This window comes from Hetaerina americana, unplaced genomic scaffold, assembly GCF_022747635.1.
Source record: "Hetaerina americana unplaced genomic scaffold, ioHetAmer1.1.p SCAF_17, whole genome shotgun sequence".
Lineage (NCBI taxonomy): Eukaryota > Metazoa > Arthropoda > Insecta > Odonata > Calopterygidae > Hetaerina > Hetaerina americana.
In genome coordinates this window covers 9,970,844-9,990,075 of record NW_027286730.1, presented here as the reverse complement: position 1 = coordinate 9,990,075, position 19,232 = coordinate 9,970,844, and the positions used below count along the sequence as shown (strand labels likewise).

Below are 19,232 nucleotides of genomic sequence, written 5' to 3'. Positions count from 1 at the left end.
TTTATAAAAAAGGAATGACTACAGAGAAAACAAAAGAGTCCTACTGGAGACTGGGTATAATCATAATGAACGCTTGGTTTAAATGTCCCAATAGGCATTCTTATACACAGAAAATGCCTAAGGATTCCGAGAAATATCAGACAAAGCAAATATTGAGGAACAATATGATATGATGTGCAGTATCCCAGGAATGGATGCAGAGTTTGGTCAAAATTTAGATCTAATTGAGTACAATAATTGATTCAAGAGGATAAAACAAGAAATGTAATTGATGAAATGGAATATGGAAGCTTCAACTAGGGAAATAAAAAATGAGTATCAGCAGACTGAAGAGAAAATTATGAGTAAGGACAGGGAGTCAAAAAGAGGAAAAATGGGAACATAAAAAAATATATCAAAAGCCATAGACGAAACTATGGAAAAAGTAAATATGAATAGAGCAAGAAAACCATGGAATACAGAAAAGATGATTAGGAAGATAGATAAGAGAAGGAAACAAGAATTTAAACAGAAATTAGGTAGGAAGTGCAAGGAGTTGAATAATAAACTGAGTCAGGAAACTAATAAATTTTTAAAAAACACATAGTGGAAATGCAATGGAAGGATATGGAAAGTTTACAAAGAAAGACTAAAATTAGTGTACTGTACTGTACAGGGGGTGGAAGCACTGTCAGGAAGTAAGGATTTAAAATCCTTGCAAAAAATCAATGATAAGCCAGGAAAATATTGATTAAACTGGGAAAGATTCAAGAGAGATGTAAAGAGAATATGACAGATGGTATAGCTTGGGCCTTGATATTCTTGATTTCAAGATAGAAAGGGCCTTAAGGTAATGGTAATCAAATCATGGAGATAGATAACTATCCAGTGGAACAACAAGGGATTTAGGGAAATGTGGAAGGTTTCATCTGATCATTTTTAGTTACCATAAAGAAAAGGGAAAGGCAGCCATATATGATGACTATAGAAGAATAAGTTTGATTTTGTATTCAACTAAGGTGGTACTTAGGATTATCAATCAGAGAGTGGGGAGGAGGGGATACTGCAGAGAATCACTCCCCTATACTTAGGGAGTGATAATTGTGGGTTCAGAAAGGAGAGAGGCAAGTGTAATACCATAGTAGTAATGAGGTCACTAATGGAGAGGAGTATAGAAATAAGAGGAAGTGTTTTTTTGTTTCATAATATTGAGAAGGCATTAAACAGAACACATCCAATAAGGTAGAATTAATGAGTATGGTAGAAAATAGGAGTTGATTGGAGGAATGGTAAACAAATATGCTACTGGTACAATTCTCAGAATACTCAGTTGTGAATGGCAATGGATAATCTGAATGAACAGTGTTTGAAGGAGGGAGAAGGGATGTCCATTATTAGCCATGCTTTTTAATATAAATGTGGAGGATTGGTGAAAGAAGCAGGAAAGAACTGGTGATCGGAATGAGAGTCAGTGGGGAGTTCATACAATGAGTTTAGTTTGTTGGCAATCAAGCTTTAGTTTCCCAGTCAGCCAAGGGACTGCAAGCATTTATGAGTGCATAGGAAACAAGTCTGATAGTATGGAATGGCAATAAGTATAAATAAAATAAAGTATACAAAATATATAAAGGACATGCATAAGAAGAAGAATTGTATTAGGCAGAGATGCTTTCACAAGGAGGCAATTGATTATGGGTGTTGAGTAAGGATGTTAAGAAAATTCACATTAAAACTTTGTTAGTTGCATTCATTGGTTTTGTATATGGTAGAAATATGGCTGTTGAAGCAAGATGATAACCATACATTCAAAGCATTTGACCTATGATGGAGATGGATGGGGAAGTTAAATGAGCACAAAGGAAAACATACAAAATATTGGGAATGGTGGAGGAGGGAAGAGGGTTGTATAGCAAAATCCAGAGGAAGCTGGAAATGTGGATGCAGAGCATCTTGATTAACTATTGAATGATGATGACTGTGATCAAGTAGAGAACATTAGGCAAGCAAGGAATGAGTAGGAATAGAATGGGTATATGGAGGGAATGAAGGGAGGAAATATGTATGTGATGGAGAGGCCAGGAACTGTATTGTTATGCATTCTGCATCTATCTAAATTATACTTTAGATGGTTGCATACTAATAATAATGACTTGCTTGACAGTATGATCCATGAGAAAAGAATGAATATTTTCAAAAGTCTCCGAGTATTAAATAGAAATAAACAAGAATGCCATTTCTTTGTAGCATTGCCTGCAATTTTTAGACATTAATTCATCAACGAATTAATCACTAAGTTGTGCATTGGTCTAATTGTATCAAGAAATCATGAAAGTAATGCTGAATATACCTACACAAATTAATCATGAAAATCTGTTTGCAGGGATTCAGGTGTAAAAAAGCAATTATAATAGTGAGGAAATAATCAAACAACACTGAAATTGGTAATTTTATTTATTAAACTTTGTTTTATTTTTATAGCAAACTTCAGCTATGGAAGTACCACATCCGTCACTTGCTACCAAATCACTTTTTGTCCATTCAAAAGAGTTTTTCAGTTATCTTCCTAGCAAACAGTATTAAATCTGTTCTTTGCACTCTTTTTCATTTTCATTGCATGCTTTCATGTTCTTTTCCCATCTTACCATTCGTTTGGAAAATATAAGTCTCTTCTGCGGCTCTTAACATGTCATGGAAAGTAGCACAGGGGCTAAAAAAATGTATTAATTCCAAAATTTCAATGAAAGATTTTCACAATTTAAATCAACACTTCTCTTCCTGGATTGGTCCAATATTATTAAATAAAATCAAGATAATATTAACAATTTTAATGTCAGCCTAGTAACAACACAAGTGGTGCGCTTTTTCTTTCCCTTCTATTGATGAGTTGGTTCACCTTTTAACCCCAGATTGTTTCCACAGAGCAACTCGTCCTTAACCTAATATTTCACTTGGTGCAAACAGTTGAAGTAGGATCACCTTTTTTTTCTCTCTGTGAAAGTGACACAGAAACTGTATTGATAAAAAAACACTCAAATACCATTACTCTGTGTGTATTATACAAATATAGTGAATTCAGGATACTCCATCAATTATGCACACCATAGTATTTCTGATTTTTTTGAGGGAGTTGAACGTTTTCCTTAGATTTCACTTGATAGTTCTCCGCCAATCACTAGACCCTCAGCTCTTCTGCGTTAGTCACCGCCTTACCTGCTTGCCGCTGGTGAGCCTTCTTGACTGTGGCTGTCCCAGACTGAACTATTGGCGATGTTCTGAAGGTCTGTGGCAGTAACTGGATGCCCTGTGGCAGTAGGGGTTGACACTCGGAACGGGGGAGCTTCGTCACACCCGTTTCGTCGCCCGCCGTCCCCGCCTTTGGGGGCAGCTGAGATTGCGATCCGGGGGATGCAGAAGACACCTTGGGCGGGGGCGGGACAGGCACCGGCACGGCCACCAGCCCCGCCCCCCCCATCGCCGGGTGATGGTGGTGGTGGTGGTGATGGTGGTGGGGCAGGTCCGCGAACTCGGGCGGCGGTAGCTGTGTCCTCCCGTTGCCCCCGGCCGTCTGGGGGCTCGCCTTCGCCGAGGGTAGGCCACCCGACGACGAGGCCGAGTCGCCCACTTCCCCGCTGATGTTGGGCATCCGGCCGTTTTCGGATCGCTTCTTCGCCTCGAGGCGGTGCTTGTCCCTTTGGTAGTACACGCCGGCGAATATGAGCACGTTAAGGATGAGCAGGGAGCAACCTATTGCTATTGTGACGCTGAGGGCAGTCGAGTAGGCGGCGAAGCCGTCGTCTGTGTCTGAACCGGCGGCTGCCGCCGCTTCCACTGGTGAGGTCCCTGACGAGGAGGATGAGGAATGCGTCCTGTTGGCGACCGGGCCGTGACCAGATGCGGCCGCCGACGCGACAGCTTCCGCTTCCGACTCCCCGATTTGTCCATCCGGGCCGTCCTCGTCCCACTGGCCGCGTGGAGGTACCAGGAGGGCAGTGAGATTGAAAGGCGTGTGTGTCCCCGGGGGACCGAGGCGCGGGGGCGGTGGGGGTGCGATCGGGGACTGGCCATCGTACGTGGCCACGTCGGAAGGAAGGAGATGGTGAGTGGCGGGGACACCATCGCCTCCGGGGCGGTGGAGGTCGGGGACGAGGTTGAGCCAGAAAGAAAGGCGATGCGCGCGGTAGTGATTTTTCAAGCGTGGCTTTGTATCTGGAATACAGCATAAATATTAGAGTTAGTTAAATGCCAAGTTTAAAACACCTGTAATAATACTTACATGCAGAATAACAGAATATTTTGAAATGAATATGTTGTGAAATAGAGGCAAAGTCATCAGCACTCAGCAGGATATTTTTTTAACTCTTTTAGTCAAACTTTATGTGGAGATTATATGTTCATAGATTTGTGAGTTGCAGGGGAAGGTGACTGACGATGGCAGCTTAGGACAAAAGGCTAAATAAAACCCATCAAACCACGGTGTTAGGAAGGAATGAGCTGTTCCAGGCATAACTTTGTGCAATTGTTCCATGACGAATAATGCCACAATAAGACTTCGTAAATCCACAAGAAAAATAAACCCTAATGCCACCAAGGTTTCACTGTGCTGCTGCATGGCCAGGCCTGATGATGCTGCACCACAGTGAAATCTGGCTTGCATTAAAGTTTATTTTTCATGTGGATTTACAAAGTCTTATTTTGAGAAAGTATTATTCATAAGGGAGGAAGTTTTACAAAAGATGACTGAGAGTAGAATCATTTGCCTTTTTAGAGGTTTGGATGGGTTGCCTGAAATAAGATAGAATGACAAAGAGAAAAGCTAGAGAGAAATTAGTTATTAGCTTAGTCTACTGTAGGGAAAGGACCTCGCCACACTGCAACACTAGGTCCTGTTAGATAACCAAAATTAAGCAATGTTGGGCCTGGATGGATTTTGTATGAGTGACCTCCATTTTGCTACCATCGGGCTTTTGCCCTCTGTGTACAATGTGACAGGCAGGTAAAACTTGAGTTGGCGCAATTGACAATGATATCTTAGTATTTGTGGTGCCAATCAAAGGTTCCCCCATGCCCTCAACATCTATCTCCATAGACTACCATTAATGAAAGGCACCAAGGGAATATACAGTGTAACATGTCATGACATTGAGTACTGCACGGGAATTGACCTCCATACAGGATTAAAGTAGACATTGAAGCCATTGAATACAAATGTGAGAATTTCACAGCACGAAATTCATTTGATTAGACCAGAATTTGAAACAAATCCCTCTGTATCTAGCTGAGTGCTGCAGTCAGTTAAGCAATTGGGTTGACCTCTTAAACTAAATTTTTAAGCCTCTTCAAGGAACATGATGTTCACATGAATTTCAGAGCATGAATCACAAAGTAATCATTGTCATATGTTTTTCTGCTTAGGCTAAAGCAAAAAATAACTATTTGAAACACTTGCAGAAACTGCAGGAATCGCTGCATAACAACTTTGGAGTGGGGTCACACTAATCTGGTTGATGTGCATACACATGTGAGGATTTCACAGGGCAAAAATTATGCCTTGCTGAGATTCATGGGAAGAGAAAGCTAGATGTAGCTATGTGCTAGAAATATGATGGCATCATGATGGAAAGCATTTGGGAGTATGAGGATAAAACTTTTTTAGGTTTATAATTAAATCCCTTTTTTACAACATAGGATTTTTAATGCACCCTAAATTTTTTAGAGATAGATGAACTGTTCTTAACTAAAATTTTGGATGAATCAAAGTGTCATTAGCATAAGGGATGGTCTGGTGCTTCAATAGCAAGTTATGAACTCTGGTAAAATGTTCAGATTGAAGGCATCATTAGAGTAACTTATTGGTATGGAATCCTATTTCATGGCTAAATGAAAATGCCTTTGAAAAATCATTCACAAGTAGGTTATGATACATTAAGAAACTGATCAGTGACTTTTATTTTAGCCCAGAGTTATAGTTTGCCTTCATCTATCTCTTAACTGTGCTAGCAAATCATTTTTAGGGTAATACCAAATTATTAATTTAAGGCATTCACCTTCCGAGAGAATTATTGAAGTTCTGGCTATCTCTGAAGTAAATATAAAACATATATTTGTCTACGTTACATTGAAAATACCTTCACCATTCAAACTATTCACCAAGCTGTCCTAAAGATAGCCTATTAATCAATAATCTTATAACGTTTCTGAGCAAATAATTATGCCTATGTTTTCTCTAAATTAAATATGGTGATGGGTGATTTACCTCCAGTGAAATTTGGAAATATTATTATAAACACCTTATTGCACTTCACTGGAAGTGTTTAAAAGTATCAGGACGAGAAAAACATGTGAGAATAAGCTGAGCATTGGTATGTGAGCTATTGCAATCACTATATCTTATATCCAACTCTTACTTCAATATGTGTATTTTTCTGCAGTTATGTTACAAGGATTGAGAATTTCAGGAATTATTTTTTTGGCATTCTTTTATACAAAATATTTATTATTTTTTGGCCAAAATTAGAGGTGTTTTTAGCAAAAATATTGACTTATTTTTTGTGGAAAGTTTCAGAACAGCTGGCATACAATTTTGTTCAATCATGAATTGTACCTCTGATTCATGAAAAATCATACTACACAATTACCTCACACTTTGGCCATGAAGTAAATTAGGCTCTTATAGTTGATAGTGGAGCAAACCAAATTAACTTGTAAAAAATATATTGTATCCATAAAGCAGTTGAATTAAAAACTACAATGAGAATAATTGATTCTCAATGAGTAGGTATAGTATAAAAGTGCAGGAATTGGTGGTCAGATTGATAATATCTTCATATCACTACAACACTTAATGTTGAGTCTGAATTTGCAACTGACTGTGAGGAAATAAATTATTATCATTGGCAATGAAACTATAAAAACTGATTTTGGTGGTTCAAACCACTTCAAAAATAGTGAAAAGATTCATCCTGATGTCTTCAGTTTCTCAATAATCTCATTTCTATACAAATAAAGCCCTTGTCATATTTACCTCGTTCATATAAATAAGGGAGTTGTTGATACCTCCTTATGGATATAACTTCCTTCTTTTGCCTTATCTGGATGGGAAATAGAATAAACATAACTCTAATGATTTACCCTGAAATCAAATATATGCCACATAATTGGTTTTTGTCATACCATTCCCTCCATGCTAACCTTTGTCAAAAGAGCCTTGACTTAGTTTTCAAAGGGAATTTTGTTTCTTTTTAAACTCCCCAATACTTGGATATTTCTGTTATCTCTGTCATACATATTAATTGCTTCATACATGCTTTTTTATTCCCTGTACTTGTAATATTCCCCATCTTAGGAGCCCCTTCAACCTTGTAACGCAAGACTTTCTGGGTCTACCCCTTCCTTTCTAATCATATACTCTTCTCCCATATGTCTGTTTGATACAATTGCCATCTATTCTCTAAACATGACCAAACCTACATAGCACACATGTGTCATGCAGGCATCCATCCACAATTTTCCATTGCCCACTCTTCCATACCCTATCTCTCCTATTTTTATTGCAAATTTTCTGAAAGTATTTCAACACATTTCAATGACATCTATGCTGGCATACCTAAGGTTTATTTCTATGCAGCAGTGTGGGGACGAGTAAAATATTATACCTGCCATTTCTACTGCCAGGCACAGACAATTACTCCTGATGGTACTAATAACATTTCTGCTAGCAATTGCATACCTTTTCATGCCTTCAGCTATCCTACCATCTTGCATAAATATTATGCCAGGGTACATAAAATTCTCTATCAACCACATTCAAGTACTTTTCTATCATATGCATTTACCTTCAATTTCATTCTCTCTGTTACCTCACCGAAGCTATACTTGTATGTACGCCTGCCTGTGAATAGATCTCGTGGGCTCTCAGCTGGTAATACTGCATCATCCATTTATGGAAGAATCAGTATTGACACAGTTCCAGTCATCCTTACTCATACATTCTTGTTTCATACCATGCTTATTTTAAACTAATCACCCAAAGTCCCATTTATACTTGCCATGCTATTTTCATGAATTGCATTTGTAGCATTGAGTAATACTCAGTCACTGTATAATATCTCAAAAATTTCCATAAATGATGTCAATTGAACCTTTCATATATCTTCTCCAAATCAAAAATGCACAGTGTACCTTCTTTTTGCATTGATGCATTCTGCAAGCACTTGCTGAATAGTAAAAAATTGATCCATGCATCTTCTACCAGGCATAAACCATATTTTATCCACAGGTTTTGTCCACTGTTATCAGCTGTAGTGATTTCACCAAACATTTTCCTCAGAATGACAAAAGCTATAATAACTATACTTTTTATCTTCCATATTACCCCCTCATTAAACAAAGGGAAATTATTATATTCTTCCAATCACTTAGCACTTAGGTTTGCAAAAGTAAATGAAACCAATTGCATTAATGAGTTAGTCATCAGTAATTCATGTCCCAACTTAATCTTTGCTTGAAATACCATCTAAATTCATAGCTTTTCTTGTATTCAGAATACTTGCAGCAGTTACAATCTCAATTGCACTTTAATCATCTTCCAAACATTTATCCTCAAAATATGATTCCCAATGCCCTCTATCTCACTTACTGGTACATTAAATATATAAAAAGTATTACTCATTTTCTTCTGTGATGGATTCATTTATTAGCCTAGTTAGCATTCTTATATTTTTGTCTTCAATATTTTCTACTGTTATGCTAAATTGCTTTTGACTCTAACCTCCTTTGACACCCATTTTCCCTTAGAATCCACTTTTGTAACTACCTATAAGTGGTGTACCAAATTCCACATTCAGCACCTCTTGCTTCCAAACAACCTTCACTGATGCTCTCAGCTTTTCATTGCATATAAAAAATCCAATCACAGGCACTCTTAGAATCAATTCAAGAAATTCTTTTTAATGCCTTTATCTAACAAGTTTTCTTTTTTATTATTCATGTAGGACTCATTAAGTGACCCTAACATCTTTCAGAGGCATCTCTAAAAATATTAACTCAATAATCCATGTTACGTAATAAAACTACTTCCCCTTTGCCACAGCAAAACAGGAGGACTTTGTACAATGAACACTTTAGGTGAAACCACAGAATTTAGTATAAAGGGCCACTAAACTTGATACAATTCCTCTACATGAGCTAAAATTCACTTCTATAAACATTTTGTGAATTTGTATCTTTTTCACAGCATACATACCCAGGTTGAGGTACTTTTTATGCATCCCTTCATATGGAGCCCAGTCAATATTACGGAACCTATTCCTCTCTTGACGCACCCCTCTTGCGACATCGGCCTCTTGTGGTTCATTTGGATTTCTGAAAAAAACATATGCACTCAATGGATGATCTTACAACCTTCCCTTCACTTCACTAATTCAGCCAATATGAAAGAAATGTAAGTTTTCTTATTTCTATTACATGTTCCTCTTAGTTTTTTAATGGATACATAATTATTTCAAGTAATAGCTTCTTTTTTTTACTTTATTATGCAAGCTCGTGGTCAGGATATACCTCAATCATGTAGAAAAAGTTTAAAAAGCAATGGTATTGTTCTAATTTAATTTTTAATATTACATTCTGATTTCTGTCAAAACTGATGCTGCCATGGAAATTATGTTGAATTTGTAGAATAAGCTGATGATTGAAAGAGTTTAGTAAATTCCTAAAAAATATGAAGCTATACTCATGTAGTGCCATAAAACAGGAATAATGATTACTGTGGCTTATGCCACTGCCTGTTTCAATTTATTTTTGATAACTTATCCTCTAGGCTTACCCTGTACGAGCAAAATTACTCCAGTAGATGATAGTTGCTTCTGAAAGTTGAGCTTCTGACTTAGTGAAATTCTTGGGAAAGGGAGTGGCAGTTTGTGGAGCCAGAGGAGCTCCAAACACATATGGTAATTCCTCACCATGAACACAGCCTTGCCGCTAGAAAAGAATAGAATTTTCAAATTTAGGATAGTTTTGACATTATTTTTGTGGAAAGCATAATTTCTTGACTGGTATAACTCAGTTCACAATTAATGCTTACTTTTTGCCTATATATTTTACAATTCGCCATTGATTCAAGAACAGAAAATCACCATATATTCAAAAAACTTCTCCATAGAGTGATGTGAACACATAGTATGAAGATTTAATTTACAGTCAATGGAACAACACAACTATATGGCTAAACCATCATAGTCTGTAGGTCCTTCAATGCATTGCCATGGTCAGACTTGCGTACCCGGTATTTTTTTCTCTTCGTTATGAGTACACACTCGCAAGTTGCGATGAATCATAAAACCACAACTTCAGTTTTTAATGGGGGACAGAATCATTGAATAAAATTTTTTGTTACTCTGTAATGTGTTTAGGGTTGCTCACATTCACGGGGGAGTAGTGTGTGGTGCGCGATACCATGGGGCAGGTCGCAAACTAAGCAAACCTCTGATGAGCTGGAGAGTTTCCATAATTAAGGAGAGCTGAAAACCTAATTCAAAGAATGAATATTAATGAAATTAAAGGGGATCTGGATGCTCGATGGCTAACGCACTGGCTTCCCACCCAGAGGGCCCGGGTTCAAATTCAGGCAGATATTTTTCAGTGGTATCCCGATCCCTACTTGAGGTGCTCTGTGGAGGGCACTTTGAGTGAGTACGCCGTCCGTCGGATGGGACGTTAAGCTGCGAACCCCCTGCAGCCTTACGTTTAAGAGTAGACTAATGCCAACGCCGGATTTCTCTCCACCCTTCCTTTCTTGTCCTAATGGCGCAAATGACCTCAGCTATCGGTCGCCTCCCATATAACTACTGCTATGAACTTTTAAATTTTGGTCAAATACCCGTGGAGGAGTTTTATTTTCTCTCGGGCTCACTCGTCAAGGTGGGAGCGAATCGGATTACCTACGATGGATGAGTAATTCATTCATCCCCGAACGGCTCTCACCTGAGGATAGTCGCCGAACTTAGTTTGGTACTCGAAAACGTAGAAGTAGGTCGACTTGGCTTTCGTTGCGGAGCCGGGGCTGGCGGGCGCGGGGGCAGGCGCTGGGTCGATCCCCGGCGGGGCCTGGGGCGGGGTGAGGGCGGCCGCCGCCGACGCGTGATAGTCGCCCGTCTGCACGAGCGGGGCGACCACAGTGGCATCGGAGAGAGCCTCCAGCGTTTCGTCCCGGATGTTGACAGGGTGCTGCACGGGGCGCTCCCAGTCCGTGTACTCGTTGACCACGGTGGCGAGGATCTCGGAGAGGTGGTAGCGGTAAGTGTTACGGACGAAGGTCCTCAGCAGTCGACTCCTGCGGTCCGTCTCGATGCCGTACTGCAAGAGAAAACGCGCTGGATCAGTGAACGCTTTTCTTGAACTTCTTCACTTTATAAACATAACAGTTTCAGGCTTAACTTTGTGGTGTTCCTTCATGATGAGGGTAGAAGAAGAAACTTTGCACTTCCACATAAAGATTTAAAACTTCACACGACCATGGTTTCGATACTGCGCATCATCCTGATGAAGTTTCTTTTTCTACCCTCTTCTTCACTTGGTTCAAACGATTCTGATAATCATTCCCAACTATTAAGTGCGTCAAATAGATAGGTAGCAAAACCAGCAAATCTTTTTATGCCAAATTCTGCGGTTGACTTTATTTTTTGTATCCCTGTTTTCGGGACATAAATGGTGAGCAGTCGAACATACTAGGCTTTAATTGTTCTTTCATGTCTCTATCAGTTGCACACAACTGTAAATGTATTGAATGAAATTTATTTTTAATACATTTACATAGCGAAGTTAATCTTGTTCGACATATATTAGCAGTTCCGGACTCGGGAGCTTAATGAAAATTTTGAAATAAAGCTGTCCATCATGTCAAAACTCGAGAAACTGCCTGATTAGTGAGTAAGGCTTGTCCTGCCGCCCTATTTCTGATTTATAGCATAATTACCGAATGATGGATTAAAGAGAGCTCTATGTAATCGATCTTTACAATTTAAGATATGCTTAATGCATTGCTTTTTAGGGTACCTTTGCTTGCTTGTAATGTACTCGGGTGTCTTTTGAAGATGACTGATTTATACATGCAATTCTCTTACCACATTTAATGCTTTTGGTGATATAAAGTGATCCTCCCCATCAAAACACTTTAAAAAAATACCTTCCTGTTGACTAAATCGGTCTGGCGGTCTCATGTTTGCTAAGTAGGTCACCGATGCGTCTCGCCTAGGGCAAAGTTCTGGTATTGCGGCGACTGTGTTGGGTCGTGTTGACGCAATAACCTTTTGGAACTGTGATGATGTTTTTGAATGGAACGGCAATTTGTTTTGGCAAAAACGAATAGAGTACGGCTGCCAGAGACAAGGTGCGACAATATAACTTTCTTTTTTGAAAGCGTTTTGCGTATCTGTGTATAAGAGGGGATGAGAATGGTATGATGACTAATGGTATTACCAGTACGTTATTTGTAGGCATTCGACGCCTTCTGTCATCTCGCCTCGGAGGAACGTCTATCGCCTATCACAGTAATAAAATGGGGCACCCATGCAGGAGATGGGCTTCGAACCCGTGAAATTAAGGCTAACCGGCGAGTGTCTGCACTATTTGCCAGTCTCGGCATTAGTGGGTCGGAAGGCATACAAGAGTCAAATTAACTTGCCCCTTCGTAAGAGCATGAGTTTGTCGTCCTAGTTGGTCTGTTGGGTGGTACATTCGCCTATTAACCCGAAGTTAAATAACCTATCTAACCGAATCATGCCTTGGGCGTGTATAACGTGCGCGCTCTTACGCGAGGGAACTCGGCACTCGGTGGGGTGCTATGTGAATATTTTCTGACGAGAGAATGTCAGCGTGAGATTAACCTTACCCAGCGGAACAAATAAAACCATAATATAAACTGCTAGGGGTTTAATTAGATGGGAGTGGCAGCGTTAGTAATTAGATGCGCCGACGAACCCTGTTATAAAAATGTTCGTAAATAAATTGAGATTAGTTTTATAGAAGCTTTTGTCAGCGAGTGCAATATCCAACGGGTTTACACCTATGGATTATCTTTATAATAAAAAAAACACAAGCCAATAATTTTTATAATGTCGCACAGTGTTCAAACCATGGCCGATATATTGAATTAGGTGTGAAAATTGACTTTTGTTGCTCTTTATTAGAAATGGAAGTGCAAGATGTTCCCCAATAGTTCGCGAGATATCATCCTAACTTGATAGACCAACGAAAGATCATACCAATTTAAAAGTGCACTCTCAGCAAAAGATTTGGAGGCCGACCGGTTTGACGTAAAAACGCTTTCTGGTACTTGTGCTCTCTAAGTAAAACTCTGAAAAACAGGGGAATCAACTCTTTGGGAACATTTTGAGACACGGAAGATTTCTTCCGAGCGTTGTGAAAGGAAGGGTGAATTAGAGATCTACAGGGAAAAGCCTTGAAGAATATAGACGCAAAAATGACAGGCGGAAAAATGAAGAAATACCTGAAGGTATCTTACATCCATGATCAATGACCGCTCACAGTTATACTTTTGCTTCGATAGAACTGACTGACTGATCAGTAGTGTGCTAATCTCACCTGCGCTATTAGCAACTTTGCTTAATAAGCTTTATCTGCCATTTTATTTGACGGTGCTAGGCTATTGAATACGGAAAAAAATCAAAACATTATTAATAGAATCAAGCTTAAGTTTGTGGAATGGTTGCATTTAATAGAAACAAATAATCGTTAGCTAGTTGTCAAACTTTATCGTGACACGTAACAAAGAAGTATAGGGAAGAGGATCACAATAAAAAAAGTGTGGACACAACTAAGAGTTATTTGTTTTCATAAAGCAGTCATAAACTTTTATAAGTAAGCCTACCGCGATAAGTTAGATAATAGCCTGGCATAATGTATCACATAAATTAGCTACTCAGGAAATCAAATACTCATGACGTTGACTTAGTTGCTAAAGAAATCACCCGGATCTGAACCTACGATCCGCCGATCACACTCGATAGTGTTTCATAATCCAGCCAACCGTGATATTCTTATGCTTGTGTGTGTGCGATTATATATATGTATATATATATATATATATATATATATATCGATTATACGGAAACACTCACACGAGCAGCACAATACTGGGACGGCACAATAGAACCCAAATAGAATAGCAACATTTAAAAGGACACTCACCCGATAAATTGTTCGAGCTTTCGGCCTTCTCCGAGGCCTTCTTCAAGTATGTATATATATATATATATAATATATATATATATACACTATATATATATATATATATATATATATATATATATATATATATATATGTATAATGATCAGTAATAGGCGCAGGAAACATGGAGGCTGGGGTGATGTTAAATTTTGTATGTCACCTTTGCATCTTAGTGGGATTGAAGAAAGACTATGGCTCGGTAACTTACGGAAAGCACAATGATTTGAGGAAAGGCCTTAATTAGCGGCCAAACCACACCTGATGCCGTCAAACAAGCTTGGCTCAGGGTTTATGCGGGACATATTTCTTCATGAAGGTGATGTAACGGCAACATTCAAACAACAAGTTTCAAAGGAAAACTTGAAAGGGACTACTTTAAATTCGTGAAACGAGGACTAAAAATGACATTAATCTCGTGGTTAGTTAAAATCTTATATTTTCTAATGCGAAGTAGCGATAAGCCAGTTTTCTCTTTGACAAGAGCGTCTTTGCATTCCCCTTTCCGTTTTAATTAGCCCTATTCAGGCTGACCTAATTATAAAGTGCTGTCAATATTACTGACTAATTAGTCTTCATTTATATAACATAACAGGGTAGTTACCCCCTCTCCTTTTTAAGTATTATTCATTTACAAAATAAAATGAATATTTAAAAAAATAAAAAAAGGCGATTGTTCATTCCAGAATTTCATTTCAATTACAAAACACATTCGAACGTTTTGCATCACTTTCGTCGTTTGAACACGTTGTTTTTCAAACACAATCTGAATATCGACAGGAGTGTCATTTTTTCGATTAAAAAATATGAAAATGGCCCGCAAAATCACTCATGACTCCTTTGATCCTGTAATAAAACGAGCATAACATTTTCTATATAATGAGGGAAAATCAGAAAATACATAGAGATATTTAAGGGTCAGCTGGTAAAAAGACTACCATTATAGATTAGGCTTCACACGTACAGGAATGATTGGTCCCCTGGAAAAGCATTCGAGCATTTAATAAATGATGTTTGTATATTTCATTCCGCTTGAAAACCTGGAAGGGAATCGAAACCGCGGTGAAATTAGTGTCACAACTAATTTTCCCCGGAGAATCGAAGATAACCTATTCAATGGAACGTATAAGTATATCTCTTAGCGTTTATGGAAATGCTAATCGCTCCTCTTTTTTATTATGCTGAATAATGGGGGATGGAAAAGCACTTTTGCTACAGTATGTCTCTCAGTTGTCGTTTCTCATAAACTCACTACGCCATGCTCTACTGAAAATTATTTCAGATAAATGTCATAATTAAAAAGGATCTCCTGAAGTTATTTGAAAGGAGCAAAAATGACTGCATAATATATGAATTGATTGAATGTCTTAAACTGACAGTCGTCACGATAGTTGCTCAGAAATATTTTTAAAAAATACCAAATATTTAAGATCTAAACACATTTCGTTTGCCATATTGTTATAATAGACTACGCATTTAAGAAAAACTTCAACGGAATTCAATATAGGACGGGATGAACTTCATATTAATGCCAAATAGATGGTACTCGAACGGAAACAAAATTATTTTAAACTTTATTCCCTGATTATATCCAGGCAAATTAAATCTGTCTCCAATCATTTTAAAAAGTATTGAAAATTATGAAAGAAATCTTAAAGATAATGGTAAACTTATAAGAACAGTAGAAAAATGTGTGCTGGTTTTCAAGGACTTCGTTGGAAAAATATAAGGAGTATAATCCGTAACATCAAATCTCCCGTGTAAAATCTGATGCTTCCTCGGCGTACAAGCATGTATTTGCTAGAAGTTTTATTGGGTCTTCCGCAGGGTCCCGGTGGAAGACCCCAGAAAACTTCTATCAAATTTCCCTTACAATTTTCACTATGAAAATGTGTAGGGATACTTAAATGAAAGCCCATAATCACTTATTATAAAATGCTCATCTACATAATTCGGACTAAGCTTAAACTTACATGCGAGCTGCAAGCAATTAAATACTTCCAATCCTTCAATCCTCACAATTTAATTAGGGTTTCCTCCATTTTCTAATAATTAAAAAAATTATATTAGTATATTTTCATTGCGTAAATTATTATAGGTTTCTCAGTATATGGTAAAGATTGTTTCGTTATAAATTATGTATAAAGCTCTGGCTTCTGTTATGCTAGAGGGAAAGGTGGATCTGTGGATCAGCATTTGTGGTTTAACTCTTAGCTAATCCCCTCAACCACAGCAGCACACCACTTAAATCTTAATCCACCTATCATTATTCTTGATGCTATCAAAGTACGCGGAACTACGGGAAGTACTACACTCCAAAAAGGTCGTGCGTTCATTAAGTCAGAATTACCTCTTGAATTAATTTCTCTTTATGGAGCTAAAATTTAGTGGAAGTTTTCAGAGAAAATGGGAATATTTTCAAAAGTATATGAAATGTAAACAAAGAACTCGTGGTGCTAACCTAGCTGAATGCTCCCAAGTAACCTCAACTTTTAATGAAATCCCTCAGCTGGTAATCTTGAAGAGTCATTATGCAAATATTTTCCTGTAGCCAAGTAAGATTTTCTAAAATCTAAAGAAAATTTGAAATGACATTGCTTCCTAACATTGCTTTACCAGGAATGAAATGTATTTATGGATTCTTCGAGAAATGTTTTCTTGATATGAATAATTTCTACCGAAAGTCACTTTTCTTGAACCTACGCAGTAATTTTCGGGGACTTGAGTTAAAATCTCAGGTAATTAAGTTGAAAATACAGCACTGAAAAATTCCAAAACGCAGTACATAATTATAAGGATAAAGCAATGATTTTCTTCATTTTTGGTTAAACCCAGTACACCCCGTTTCGTAACCTTTTCGGTGATCTAAATATTATACTAACATTATGTAGGTACTCAAGTGTTTGTCCTTGTTATACATATTTATTTCTTTTCGTCACGACCATATTTGCATAGGGCGGGAAATCGCCTGTACGCACTCATTTAAATGAGGCAGAATACACTACTTTTGGTTCCAAATATTGTTTAATGGAGGCATTACTGTTTTGCATGTCATTTGAAATTGGCTAATTCTTTCCATGAAATTTCGCGAATATCCAAATACCAAATATTTAATGATTATAGCATCTTACATTAGAAAAAAAATAAATTACCTCTGCACAGTATCAGCAAAGAAGATTTGAAGGAAAAGAAAATGTAACTTTGGGTATTGAACCAAGGAAAGTTTCTTGATGATTGCATGAAAAGGTTTCTATTTGGAATTATGAGTCGTTTTAATCACTATCAGAACTGAGAAATAAGACGACTAAGGTTTATCTATTTCCTCTTAGGCTTGTCTTTAATATTCACAATCTGGTAAGGCAGTATCGGAAAAGTTTGTTATTAGAAGTTAAAAGATAACCAGAGGCCGCCCCTCAGGTTGTGTGTGTTTAAAGATCACAAGGAGTAGAGATGTATGGCTCTGACATACAGGGTAAAGCATAGCAACGTGCCAAAAGCCTACTTTAGCGTAACTTCGATTCAAGTTGTGCTTGTGTAGGTGGCATATTATTAACTATAAAGGTGCATTACGAATGCTAATAGCAATGCTGTCAGCAAAATTTCAGGGAAATTTGCTAAAACTGATTGCTGTGTATGGTTGGCAGTAATATCAGATTGATAATACAGGTGAAATGGACCTGTACTGAAGAGCTTTAATCGAAAAAACAGAGTTACGAAGTTAAACCTAGGTATCCGGAGGATAAATAGGCAAAGAAAGGGCGTCTGTACTTAGATGCACCAATTCAGTTTATTACCTTGGACTCGGGAAGAGATTATGGATGAACTAACTCTTTCTACCTTAAAGTAACTCGATAAATACGTACATTGTCTGGGTTATCCTAATGGAATGCTCCATAAACATTTAGTTGCCTAGGTTAAGAAATACCAACTCACAAGGTCTACGAACTTCTGAGCAGAAATAAAAGTGCTTTTTCATAATTATAAGGGGCAAGTGAAAATGTCCAATTCATTACTTTCCACCGAAATAATGCATCGCGGAATATGCAAACAAACTCTCTCGCGAACATATTCATCGGTCGATGGCTGTTTAACAACATTTTAACTCTTTAACAACATTCATCTGTGGAAGCTTCACTAAAATCTAATGGAATTCAAGTACTGTTAATGTAATAGTGTTGCAACACCACGGATGATTAATTGTAATACACTTCAATATTTTACCAACAAAAACCAATTAAACGAGTGAATTTACTTTGACTGCGGATCGTAAAATATCAGTACTCTGGAGAACAGCGGTGAACGTATGTTGTACCATCAGAACTGGAAGTTAGAAAGAAAACGGGTACCATTTTCCTGAGGCTAAACTTTTTTAATTAAACAAAAATTAAATCAATTAACCATATTATATTTGAAATAAAATCGATTAATGAAATATTTCAATTAGAACATATTACAATTGTTTTTTTTTTCAAAGTTACTTTTTATTTAATATCGGCTTTATTTTAGAATCAAATAGGTGGCATATTTTATATGAATAAGTTTATTTCATATTTAAAAGAAATATCCTTTAACTTTGGGGTTCTAATCATCATATTAATTCGTCAGAAATCGTCGAAAATCAACGATGCACGAAATTAGATTAGGATGTTTCATTGGGTTACGTGTATCATACTCCAGTTTATCTGAATTTCGCATTATCCAGGCAACCTACGTACATATGTATTACAGATTAGCGAGGTTTGAATTAAGGAATTGGGACGCGTGATTGACACATATCGGACGAAAACGAAGTTAGTGGGGGTTAGTGGTTAGGATTCCAAGTTGAAGACAGTTTCCTTGACTGGTACTTGATGTGAGGTGGTTAATATTTGTACTCCATAACGTGTGTTCATGAGGATGATTTCTACGAGCAATAAGAATTCATATCCTTCTCAAGTTGATTTAATCGAAAATGAGAGAAAAATTGATGATTTTACGGGAATGAAAGGGAGTTCCATTTTAAAATTTCATAGGA

General features: G+C 37.6%; 1 protein-coding gene across 1 annotated transcript in view; it reads right to left on the bottom strand.

The window, feature by feature from the left end:
- Positions 1-2,418: 2,418 nt before the first annotated feature.
- Nlg3 (Neuroligin 3) overlaps positions 2,419-19,232 on the bottom strand; it is a 31,217-nt gene continuing 14,403 nt past the window's right edge. The window contains exons 6-9 of the mRNA XM_071584277.1: positions 10,957-11,328; positions 9,800-9,954; positions 9,221-9,339; positions 2,419-4,185 (exon numbers count right to left, since the gene is read on the bottom strand). Coding sequence (XP_071440378.1) covers positions 3,152-4,185; positions 9,221-9,339; positions 9,800-9,954; positions 10,957-11,328 — 1,680 coding nt within the window. The 3' untranslated portion in view covers positions 2,419-3,151. The remainder of the gene's footprint in view (positions 4,186-9,220; positions 9,340-9,799; positions 9,955-10,956; positions 11,329-19,232) is intronic.